The following is a 12,562-nucleotide window of genomic DNA, read 5'->3' as shown; positions in this document are numbered from 1 at the left end:
GTTAATCTGGAACAAGTTACCTCCACCATTGTAAATAGTGGAGTGCATTTTAAATCATTTGCAGCCTGCCAGGTTGTCTCTTTTGATACTTATCCACTCTTTTGCCATTTCTTCAGCTCATATAAAACCAGAATAATTCTAAGATGCTGCATGATATTCTCTAATACGTCTCTGAAAATGTGAATAGATTGTAACTTTTACGTGTCTTAGTCGTGAACTTGGTGATATGCTGTATATTTCTTCTAGAAAGTACTTTTGTGGGTAAGTAAACAGTAAAATGCCTTTGAAAAAATATTTGTGTTCAGCCATTGATCTGTAATCTATATTTTTAATTTTTTTACTGTTACTGAAAAAAGGAAGCTAACGAAATGGGAGAAATGTTTTTTGTATTTTGGTTCCATGAATATAAGGTGGCTCCTGACTTCAGCAGAACCAGATTAATTGGCAGAATGGAGAAAGTTGCTCTTAGGGGAGTTGTTATAATGGGATCGCGTTTTTAAAAGGATTTCCAAATCCTGTTGAAGGTCGTTACCTTCTCTAAGCACCTTTGTCTCATGAAGAATAATTTCTGAATTTTAACTTAAAATATTTGTAAAGTAGATTCTTACCTTTTTTGTGAGTCTTAGTTGTTAAATCAAAGGGAAAATTTGCCAGAATATTTCTGTATTTGTTTTTTCTCAAATCATCAACAGCAAAGACATTTGGAAAAAGTACCCTTCTTTGCAGTTTCATCCTCAGAGAGTGCTTCATATGCAGTGAAGAGATGTGGTAGGATTTTTCTTTATCTGAACAGATGATGTAATGATGATTGGAGGCATGGAATTAAAATATTTTGATTCTGTTCCTAGCTACTGTATATGTATGCAGTTTAGGGCCTGATTTTGCCTCCTGTGTACATTATTTCTTTTTTGGATGTTGAATAACTTTTACCTCAGGTTATAAGACAATTGAATACTTTTTTTGTCAGTTTTATAGATATTTTATATATAATGTTTTACTGTAGTTTAACAAATGGAAATGAGAGAAATGGGAGAAAAGCTCATAAATTATATTAATACAGTGCCTTAAATGCAATATTAAAATTCAGGGAAGGAGCAAGTAACTACAAGACAAAATAAGGAAGCTGAAAAGATGCAAATTGCTATATGGAACCAAGTTCTATAACAACAGCATAAGTTCCATGGTATATCTTGGCTTCTTTTAGACTATTTCTTTTTTTGTTAATAAGTTAGATTATAATTTGAATTTTGACCTCTAATGCATTCTGAAAGTATGAGTTCTTGTGTAAAACAAAGCTGTTACTTTCATGTGTGTTAAATAATATTGTCTTTAACCTTTAAGATAAACCTTTTCTTTAATCTTTTGGATTATTAAATGCTGCTGGTTAGTGATGTATCCCCTAGAGGTTTTTGTATTGAGAGTTAGTGCAATCAAACTGCTTTCTTTTCCAAAACAGTCAGTTTAGACCTGACTTAAACCTCATGTGAGGATTGATGTATTGAAAGGAAGCTAACTTTTGTTCAGGTTGGGTTTTGCATTCAGCTGTAAAAAAAAAACCCAAAACCTAAACATTCTGGGAGGTTCACAGCTGTTTAGCAGTTCGCTGTAAAAAGTATTTTTAAATACTTTTGAGTAGTTTTAATTCCATTTGTTTAATTGGGTATTTTTTTTCTATGTGGGCTTTAGCTGCTGAGGACAATCCTTAGCAACTGATGCAGAAGGAAAATGCAACCCCACAGAAGTTGAAGACTTTGTTCTCAGAACTAAAAGAACAAAGATGTAGTGCATTGAGATTTTTCACAAATATATCCCTATACTTTTGCTCTTAGTTTTAAAAGAAATTTTCCTCTTCAAATAAAATGGATACTCCTTTGCAGTCTTACTAAAATGACAGGAATGCTTAAGAAACATGCTTGACTAGTAATAATTTTTTTTCTATTATTACAGCTTTTACTGCCCTTTGGAGTGGTTTTCCAATTTTAAATATTTACTGGAGTGTGTGTATCTGCTAGTATTTCATGCACTGTTTATTTCTGATTTTACGGATGTGGTACTTTTTTAATATTTAGGGTTTTTAATGTTGGAACTTACTGAGTTGTCTCCATCATCTTTATTCATTACTTGCATAAGCAACAGTAAATTGCCTTTATCTCTTTCAGCCTTTTTACTATATTTTTTCAAAGATTGAGTCCTGGGGACAGCTATTAAACCTAACAGAAATTCTTTTAATTAGCATTCCTGTTTAAAAAAGGACTCTATAGTTTAGTGCATGCTATATTTTTGATAGCTGCATTTACTTTAGTTGTTATCTATTTATTTGTGTAGGTTTGTGTGAAGTAAGAGAGTCTATATTTTTCTAGACTCTTGGGGGTGAGTGTGATAACTCAGTTCATAGAGTTTTTAGACAGGAAGACATTTCTGGAATCATCTAGTATGATGCCCAGCTCGGAGTAGGGATCAGCTCTGAATTTAGACTTCAGTGCTCAGTAACACATACAAATCTTGGATTTTGAAAGATCAATATTTTTCATTTAAAATTACTTACTGCTATTGTTTATGAACTGTGTGGGGATATTGTAACTTTTGGATCTTACGTAGAGGTCCTAATTGAGGAACAAGCCACAGAGGGAAGGGGGACAAGAGGGGTGGATGGAAGAGAAGCCCTTTATTACTTTAACTTCTTACTACTGCTTAACTTCCAGCCATTGGAGTGAAATAATGGACTGTTCTGAGGACAGAAACAATAATGCACAATCAAAAGTATCTCCTAAATTCTAGTTTCGATTGCTAACTAACAGCTTTAATAACTTGTATTATTTATATCTTTAAAATACAGGTGTCTTTCAGTAAGTTACAATTTATGTAAGGTTTAAGGGCCTTATGCCTCTTTAAAAGGACTTTGGAAATAATTTTTTTTTTCTAGAAGGAAAATAAACCACACTAGAAGGGAGTAATGAGTTCCAGTAAGAGGCACAGGAATGTCATACCTGTTTTGACAAATGTGTCTGTTAGAGAATAAAAATCAGTTTTCATGTTAATAAAAACAAGTGAGAATCCAATAGCACTGTTAGTAACATGTTGCTCTACACACAACCTAGATAAAGTGCCAATTAAACTATTAATTATCAAACTTACGGGGAAAGCGTTCTTTTCTTGCTAAGGTACTTTTTGGATGCCACATCTTAGCATTATTGTGGTTTCTATACTATGAAAGGTGAGTAAATAGTTGCATGTTCTTCTGGCCACAAACACTGAAAACATGGTCTGTCATCATAACATTTTTGAGCTACCTTGCTTTTTTGCTGTTCTAAAATTTTCCGTGCCATATTTTGTTCGCATCATAATTTTTGACAGCTTTGTTACCATGAATATTGCATCACTTGGAAACAAGATTAATTTTCGCTGGGCTGCTGCAATTGCAAGGCCTATTTTTAGGGAAAAAAGGTGGCGCTGGTTTTTCAGTTAAAAAAGTCACGTTTATGACTGTTTTTATATTTACTTGCAGTGTGTCCTGTATCAATTCTTAGGTGTTTTTAAAACATTTAGTTTCATGGTTATTTAGATAACATTTAAAAATAGTATAATATATTTAACAAACTCAGAAGAATTGTCTTGGCTGTTCTCTGTATATTTAGACTGCTGTATCAGTGGTGATAGGAGGTGTAAGAACATGATACACCTCAAATACTTTGGAAAACTAGTTACATGTACTTGGTAAAAAGGGGAGAATCCATACTATATTAAATGTAATATACATATTTTGAAAACTGAATGTATTCAGTATTTTGGTGTAGATCTACTTTTTTACATTTGACATTAAAATTAGTTGGCTTTGTGAGAAATATAATTTTTAATGCTTCTGTCTAAAGTAATTAGTAAGTATAATCCTTTAGTTGCCATCATAGCATTTTTTCTAAAAGATCACTCAGATGAACTGGACCTTTTTGGTTGTTGCCTGCATTTAGTGAGTTCTGAAGTATTTTACAAGAATCCTAACAACAAATGATTTGGAAAGGTTTGAATTGTGTAAACAGTGCTTTTACAATAGGACATCTTTTGTTTGCTGATTTTGTCTTTGTGATCATTTTTTTCCTTATCTTTACAAAGTTTCACTTACATTTTCCTGCACCTTCTTTGTCTTATGGCTTTCTTTTCCCCCTTGTAATACCATATCATCCATTTTTCTTGTTCACTTCCTGTCAAGATTGTTTTCCCAGGTACGGTGACTTCAGAGGTTCTTAATCACCCCACTTATTTCTCTTAAGAGTTTAGCCCTGTTCTTGTGCTGCTCAGTTTTAACTCCCTGTTGTGGGTAGTTATGGGTGGCTTTGGGGAAGGAGCTGAAGTGGGCTGCTACTGCACAGAAGAATGAGAAGTCATATAGTGAGGTAAAGAAGCTCTGAGGAGGTAAAACTATAATTTTTAAACTCTGCAAAAGGCTTGAATATCTGAAAATGATCCTCTCAGGTGGGCTGGAATTACCAGCACTCGTTCAGGTGTCGTGTCAAACTGCATGTTGGTATTCCTTTGTTATATTTTGGGCAAAACCCATGGGCTAGTGACCTAAGTTACCTGTAGTAACATGTTCATATTCACATAGTAGAGAGCTGTCTAGGACCTGATTTGTGTGTGACAGGACTGAATTTTTGTTACTGTCCAGGATTCCTCCCAATAGAATTTTTGAATACATCAATCATCTAATGACATTAATGATATGTACTGCTGGTTAACATTCAAAATTGAGTATTTTCTCTGACAGGAGGTGTAAAGTTGCTTATTCTGTGTTACAAGTACAGAAGAATTTTCCTGTGCTGAAAAGTTGAGGGAACATATGTTTTGCACATGCAACAGTAGGAGTAAGTATAAGCAGCAGCATCTTAATCTTGCAGATGTGTTGATAAATAAGCAGCAGAGACCTTAAGGCATATTTATGGATCTTGATTCTATAACTGATATGTTTTTTATACTGTAATAATTCAACACTAAAGCTAAAAAAAATGGTAAATAATTACTTCATGGTTTGGTTTTTCTTTTTTACAAAAGTTAAACTAGACTAAACAATAGTAGGTTCTACCCATTTTTTGCTGTACTTCAGTTAACTGAAGACTGGTAGCATTTCAATTGCAGGTTGATTGCTAAGAGGAAGGCTAGTGTCTTTTTTAAATAAAGTGTACATCAGAGCTTGCATATGCTTCTGTCCTTTACAAAGAAAACAAGTTAAGATCTAGTAAATACTGCAGCTTTACAGTTCTGTACTTGACATCCTTATTTAGCCAGTATTGCACTTAGCCTTGCTCTGTGGCACTTGTTGTATTAAAAAAGCAAGTACCAACCAATTTGCAGTTTCATAGAGAACTTGGAATGAATCAAGTAAGGTTTGTACCTACTGTAAAGTACTTTGCTTTTAGTGAAAAAGTTTCTCAAAATTGTTCATGACATGTCTGATTTTCACTCAAGCCTGTATGTATGCATGTGTGCACAAAATCTTACTAGTATAAACTTACAGCCATGGTGTTTCCCAATCCTTTTGGGCTAGGGACTGGTATTAGGGAGGATACACCACTATGCATTCTGCTTTCTGATGTCAAGACTGAGGTGTACAAGCAGACTAATAATCAACACAGTTGTATGCTGATTTGTGACTAACTCATGTCAGTTTGTGGATATGGTTGCTCCCCATGGGGCCAAAATGTCAATTGGTGTTACTGTGAAAGGTCTGTCAAAGTAGCTGCCTGCTCTGTAATAAATTTTTAACATGAGTTCTAGGGGTCAGAAGAAGAGCTCCTCCTTAGTGTTCCATAATGGCCATTTTTGGCTGAGCTTCAAAACCTGCTTGTGTCTTTTAGTTATCAGACCTCATTTTTCTCCTCTACATTAAGCTATAGCCTTTTTAAAACAGTGTGTACTCTTGTTATGTTAAGTACTTTTTCTAGGTTAATATGAGTTACTACAAACAAAGTTGTTGACCTGAGAGCTCTTTATTATCTATCTCATGGCAATTTCCTATAGCAGGATATTTTTATAAAACTATTGGTTCTGTTCTGTCTAATAGTGGTGTCTGCTGCTTCAAGTGGCTGAAGATAGAAGACTCAAGTTTGGCATCCCAAACATGATTGACTAAACCAGACTTTTGTGAACACAAATTTGTAGTATAAATACTATAAACATATTTTGATTTATTAATATTTCCTTGTAAAAATTGCTTATAGACCACCCTAGTTGCTAGTATGTGGATTTGTTTTCAAAGTGCATCTGAACTTGGGCTCCTAAATCATAAGTGGAGTGGTTTTTCAGAATGAGGTAAATTTTTTTGAATTTTCTGATTCTCAGAATGTTTGTTTACTCAAGAGCGGAATACTTGTTAATATTCCTGTAGAAAATTAAGGATATTTTTTTTATACATTTCATTAGGTTTTGGACTGTGAATTTGTTTCTATTAATTTTTTTTTTTTATGAAATCAGCAATCCTAACATTCCTTGGAATTGTTTCTGATAAAGTATATTTTTTCCATCAGTGATGATTTTTTTTTTAGTAATACCAGAAATCTTTTGCTGTTGGGTGGCTGAGCATCAATTGAATCGGGATCAATTTGATGTATTATTTATCTGTTTAGTGTAAATGCATGTTACAGTTGCTGGTGATACTACAGTTTTATGTTGGTTTTAAAAGGATGGTCAGTATCTGAACTAACATCGATAGCATAAAATTCATTAAAAAAATATACCCACCACCATGTTAAGTCAAAACTATTTGAACAATGGTGAATTGGTAGGTTGTTTATATACCATAATATAATACATCAGGCTTGGTTTTCAGTCAACACAAGTATTTTCAAGTCATGGTATTATTGAACCACGGCCTTTAGGCAAGTTCTGTAATAAGACCTGCTTGTTTACAGGTAAAATAGAAGAATATTCATTAATTAAAAACACTGTGTGAAGGTGGATTCATTTGCAGTTGATGATGTAACTGTTTGGGAGCTTGAGACTGCTACATCTGATTAATCTTTAATATGCTAAAATGTACAGCATTGTTATATTGAACTTATTCATCGCTTTGATACTATAAAAACCAGGAGTATAATTAACTTCATTACTTGTGCTGTTTTTAATCAATGGAAACTTTTGAAACTTTAACATTTTTATTTTCATGGAGTAAGTGGGAATGTTTTAAGTTGTAAGAATGATAGGTTGACCATGAAAACTATGTTTACTTTCAGAGAGAACAGGAAATGAGAATGGGTGATATGGGTCCTCGTGGAGCAATAAACATGGGAGGTAGGGATCTGAAGGAAAAAGGCTTCTGTAATGTAAATTTTTTTTTTTCTTTGGGACTGTACATGTTACTCAAACACTATTAATTAGTGACAACTGGTTGAAAAGGAGTAAGCAGTATTAGGAAATTTAAAAAATCCAGCATCTGTCTTGCTTTCAAGCAGCTTTTCCCCCGTATCCCGGTGTATCTTTTATTGCTTTGTCTATACATGGCAAAAAAATTATGTACAAGTAAAGAGAAACAAAAATCAGGGAAAAGTGATGCTCTGAGAGTTATCTGATACAAAAGAGGAATTTTATGTTCAAAAAAATGTTTGGCATTATTTTGGAGAGACTGCCTATTCAAAGAAACTGTGACTGCAAGTGCATGCAGTGAAATGATGTAGAGGTTAAAATTGGCAAGTTCTTCTTGATGTACTTGGTGTGATAAATGAATAATGTGCTTGGTGGTCTACCAATTACCTCCAAGTCTCTTATTTACAAATATTCTCAATTAGCTCTTGCAACTTAAAATACTCTCATTCCTAAAAACTGTTACTGTGTAACCTAGAAAAGTAAAATAATTAGTGCTTGCTCCATATATGCAGACTGAAGCAGTTTGGAATCTTACTTATCCAGAATATCTGCTTTTAAACAAGACTGAAATTTAAAATATTTCTTCAAAACCACCAAATCTAACTAAACTGTGTGAACTATTAAACTATTGGAAGCTTCCTAATGGTAATTAAAAATAAATTAGGTGGTAATTAAAAGAAAAGTAATAAAACTGTTTTTCCATATACTTTAAAATTGGAAGTCCGTACAAAAACATTTCTCTTGACCTTTTGAATAATGTGTATCTATAGAGTAATGAATGTGCTTCAGATTTTAAAACACATTGTTCACTATTTCCTTGCATTTTTTGAGACACATTTGTAGCTGAAAAATAGAAAGAGGGTTGGGCTTTAAGGGATGATAAAAGTTATTTACAAAGAATTCTGAAGAAGGACATTGTGAAATTATCTATAAATATTAAACTGAAGCATAAATGGAGGCTTAATTTTAAAATTTTCTATTTGTACTTTTGCATATGATTGCAACATACTTGAAAATATCATTTAATTAGAAGACTTTGTGAATATTGATTCTGCACCAGTTGTCCAGATCCAGAAGATGCACTTTTTACATGCAGATTTAATGTGTGTATTTACTGCATTTCTTTACAGTAATGTTGGTATTACTTTCTCAGTTTTATGTTGTGGCTTGATTTTAAACTCAATACTTTTAGAAATAAATTGTATCATTCTAAAAAAAAGTTATAGTAAAACTGAACTGCTGTTTAAAACTATCCACAGCAAATAAGTGTAGTGTTTATTTCTACAGAGGGTGGATTTTAAGTTTACTCATTAAATAGAAATTTTGGTTTTTTCTCCAGTATATTAACTACATTGGTCCAACCAAAATAGTTGGTGCCAAAACCTTACAGTAGACCTTTAAATAGCAGATATTTAGTCGTTGACATTAGCATCCTTTCTTCATATTTCTGTTGGAATTGTAACTTTATTTTTAACTGACCTCTACCTGTGCCATTTGTGATTTTTTTATAATGTGGGACAGAGGGAGCTGGAATATCTCCAGTAACTGAAATAACTGCATGATAATTTTCTTAGAAAGCAGAGTACCTTTGTGACAGATTTAATAAGTGTTGGGCTGACTTGTGTAGAACTGGTAATTTTTCCAGCTTTCCGTGACAAACAAGTTCTGAGAGAATATGTACACCTCATTAGAGCATTTAATTGGATCTGTAGTGCAAAGTGCAGATTATTAATTTAAATATGGAAAAAAGGGGCTTTTTTGGGGAACAGTTGCTTCATTGATGAAGATTGACTTTGACTTTCTTATTGGAGTATTTCAGACATTTGGAGTGAAGTTTTTCAGCCCTTCCGTTTGCAGCAAAGGACATTTTTTTTAGTGTCTACATTTTGGCATGAACACTAAGGACTGCTTTCTATCTGTTTCTGAGCATGCTCCTGTAAATTAACTCCTCATATCAGTCTTACACCAAAAAGAAACAACAATCAAGCTCTTAGGGTCTGCTTTGGAAAGAGGAGGATTTTGGAGAACCTCTGATTTACAGCTAATATTCTGTAGTGGCCTCTCACTGAAAGTATGCAGGGCCCCACTCTCTCCTTGCATTATACTCTGTAGTTTTGCTCCTTTCAGATCTGACTCTGCCTTAAACAGGATCAGTATTCTAGAGGTTTGATAGTGTAAGTTACTTTCTGCCACCCTGGGTGCATGTGTATGATACAGAGCATGGGAACTTAGTGGCACTTAACAGATAAGTGACAGTAGCTGTGGGTGGCCACCTGGCTCAGTTTAATTAATTAGGCTGATAAGCAAACCAATCACAAGTAATTTAGCATTTAGTTATTGGCACTATTACATGTACTAAGAGCTGCTACCATCATGATAGTCCTGCAGAGTGCCTCTAGGCTCTGAGAACAAAGGTTTCTCCTTACATTGGCTGTTTAGACTTCCTTTCCTTCTATATCTAATTGAATGGGTGACAGTAAAAAACCATTTTAGAGCATATGCTACTGTAATTTTCTTGAATTGTAGTCTAGTCTTCTACCTGCTACATGAACCAAGTGTGTGTGTGGATAGGTAAGGAACATCCAAACTGAGTGCACATTTGTTTTGATTTAGTGTTACAGGGAGAAGTCTGGGAGTTACTCATTACTAAGCTGCAAGGCTTCTGCTTTTCCAAAGTACAGGATTTCTGTCACTTGTAGTAAACAAAACTTGTTTAGCACTTCTCATGTGCTACTGTGTAGCATGCATTGTTTTTGCTAAGGAGTTTGTGTTTGGCCTAATGTATATGATCAAACCCAGGCCTTCAATTTTAGCAGCAATGTCTTGAATGCCATGGGTTCACTGGCTGCTGTGACACAGTGCTGTCAAGGCAAGTAATCAAGATGCAATTGTGCCTGCAACTAGCCACAGTACTGTATCTGTGCAGAGTGGCCTCCTTTGAATGATATATATTTATATATTCATTACTAAAAACCTGCAGTTATAGCAAGAAGTGAGAAGGTTTATTTTTAAAATAAAAACAGCAGGCTTAATAGTCTAGCAACATGTCAGATTATTATGAAACTGTATACTTAAAGTGTACTTAAATTCCAGAGGTATGCTTTCTTCCATTATCAAATTTTGAATGCATACTTTGGGCTGAAAAGGACAGATTGTGCAGAATGGAAAGAATGCATCACCAACAGCCTTGAAGTTGATACTTCATAATAGTGAGGTGTGAGGTAGATAATCAGATTTTTTTTCTTACAGCAACATGTGAAAATAATGTGAAGGCATTTTTATCTCTATGTTTAGTATGTTAGTGAGTACTGGCAGAGTGATGCTTCTTAGTGTAATATTACAGCTAAGTGATCTCCTTAGAATATGTGTTCAAGATTTTCTTCTACCTCTTTGATTCAGACTTCTGGAGAAGATTGTTGTGTCATTTCAAGTTCTAACAAAACTATTTAGTTTTCTGGTACTTATAGCATAAGAAACTACAGATAAGTGTGAGATTTTATTTATTCTGTATTACAAATAATTTATTGTGAAGTTGAGTACCATCTCTGTTACTGCTTTTAGACCTTAGGCTAATCTACCCTACACTGTATCAATTAACATACTACTGGTAGAAGACTTCTTGCAAATGTCCATTTCATCTATTAAGGTCCCTAAAGAGCCAAGTTGCCTTATAGCTGCCAATATCTCTAAAATCACTTGAAATTTTTGTTGATTTGTGGTGTGCATACTCCATATAGATGCAATATGAACATGTAGTTCCTGCAGAGAAACTATACAGCTATATTTAGCTGTAAAAGTTGGGATTTTCAAATACATGAGGCAAATTATGTAATGCAGAATAATAAAATTATTTAAAATCTGTTTAAAAGCAGATGATTGAGATAAATGTACAGTCTCAAAGAATTTTTTTCAAGTATTTGAAGTCTTGTACATTTGGCTTTTTAAATATCGTAAATTGTTTGTTTGTTCTTGTAAAATTAAGATAGGACAGCTCTAAGTATAGATTGTTTTGCATAGATGCGTTTAGCCCAGCACCTGCTGGTAACCAAGGCCCTCCTCCAATGATGGGTATGAATATGAACAACAGAGGAACTTTACCTGGCCCTGCAATGGGTCCTGGTCCTTCCATGGGACCAGAAGGAGCTGCAAATATGGGAACACCAATGATGCCAGATAATGGAACAGTGGTAACGTATCACAAATTTAATTCCTTTGAATAGCTGTCATGTCTTATGGCCCATTTTTCTTACCAAAGATATTTTCATGCTGAGTGAGAATGTGTTCCATGTTTTGGATCTGTAAAAAGTAATTGGTAAAACCTTTTCATGCAAGAAATTTGCCACCTGAAAGAGAAATACTTTTTTTTATATTACTGTGAAAATCCTACTTCCCTTAGGAATGAAAATCTGTAAATTTAGACTTTTGCTGTTCTTTTCTTCAGTAAAATTAAATTCTGTGAATTGGCTTGTTGGGGTTTTTGATGAACAGTTAAATGTTGGAAGGTGCAAAGTGTGAAGATATCTTTGTGTAAACTATTTAATTTTTTAAGCAACTTTAGTATTCTTTGTATTTCTTTTCTAACACTGTTAAGCGCATGAGATTGACAGTAATTATGCTACATAGAAAATCAGTGGTCAAGAGCTATTGATAACTGTTACATCAATACAACAAAAATAATATTGCCCAGTTGCCACACTAATAGGGGATGTCTTTTATATGTCTGGATTTTTAATTGAAAGCAGGTAGGCCATTGAAATGCAGTTAAAGCACTAGCCATTCTTGCTTTGTTCTCATAGCCAGTTACTTTTCCTAGCTGTAATGTCTTATGTAGAGAAACAACTGTATAATTTGAAATCTGACTTTTACAGGATTTTTCAGTGCTGTTCCGTTACTAAATATCTGGATTAGTGGTGGTGTGATATAAAGGAATATATAGTATTAGCAGTTACTCTGTTACAGTTTTATTGGAACACAGCAGCATTTTGTAGCTGTGTTATTTTAGATATACCTTCTCAACAGTATCTGTCTGTGATTGAGCAATCTGTATAATGAAGTAAGAACAAAACTCCTTGTTTCATAGACAAAAATGAGATTTCTATTTGCACAAAATATATTGTGGGTCTGGGCTTTCCTAGATAAAAAGGAGAGGATCTTCACATCATAAGAGCCAGCTCATTTTATCAGTTGTATCATTTCTCACAAAGTGGGAAAG

General features: G+C 33.9%; 1 protein-coding gene across 9 annotated transcripts in view; it reads left to right on the top strand.

Moving 5' to 3' along the window:
• Positions 1 to 12,562, top strand: part of PSPC1 (paraspeckle component 1) — a 57,322-nt gene that overhangs the window by 20,535 nt on the left and 24,225 nt on the right. For 2 of the 9 annotated variants that reach the window (XR_013777051.1, XM_079329474.1), the window contains exons 7-8: positions 7,221 to 7,278; positions 11,368 to 11,537. The exons of the other annotated variants lie outside the window; for them this stretch is intronic. Coding sequence is in view for 1 of the 2 variants with exons in the window: in XM_079329474.1 (XP_079185600.1) it covers positions 7,221 to 7,278; positions 11,368 to 11,537 (228 nt within the window). In the remaining variant the exon portion in view is untranslated. The remainder of the gene's footprint in view (positions 1 to 7,220; positions 7,279 to 11,367; positions 11,538 to 12,562) is intronic. 9 annotated transcript variants of the gene reach the window in all.

This window comes from Erithacus rubecula (genome assembly GCF_903797595.1).
Source record: "Erithacus rubecula genome assembly, chromosome: 1".
Lineage (NCBI taxonomy): Eukaryota > Metazoa > Chordata > Aves > Passeriformes > Muscicapidae > Erithacus > Erithacus rubecula.
This window is presented reverse-complemented; position numbering and strand designations above follow the sequence as displayed.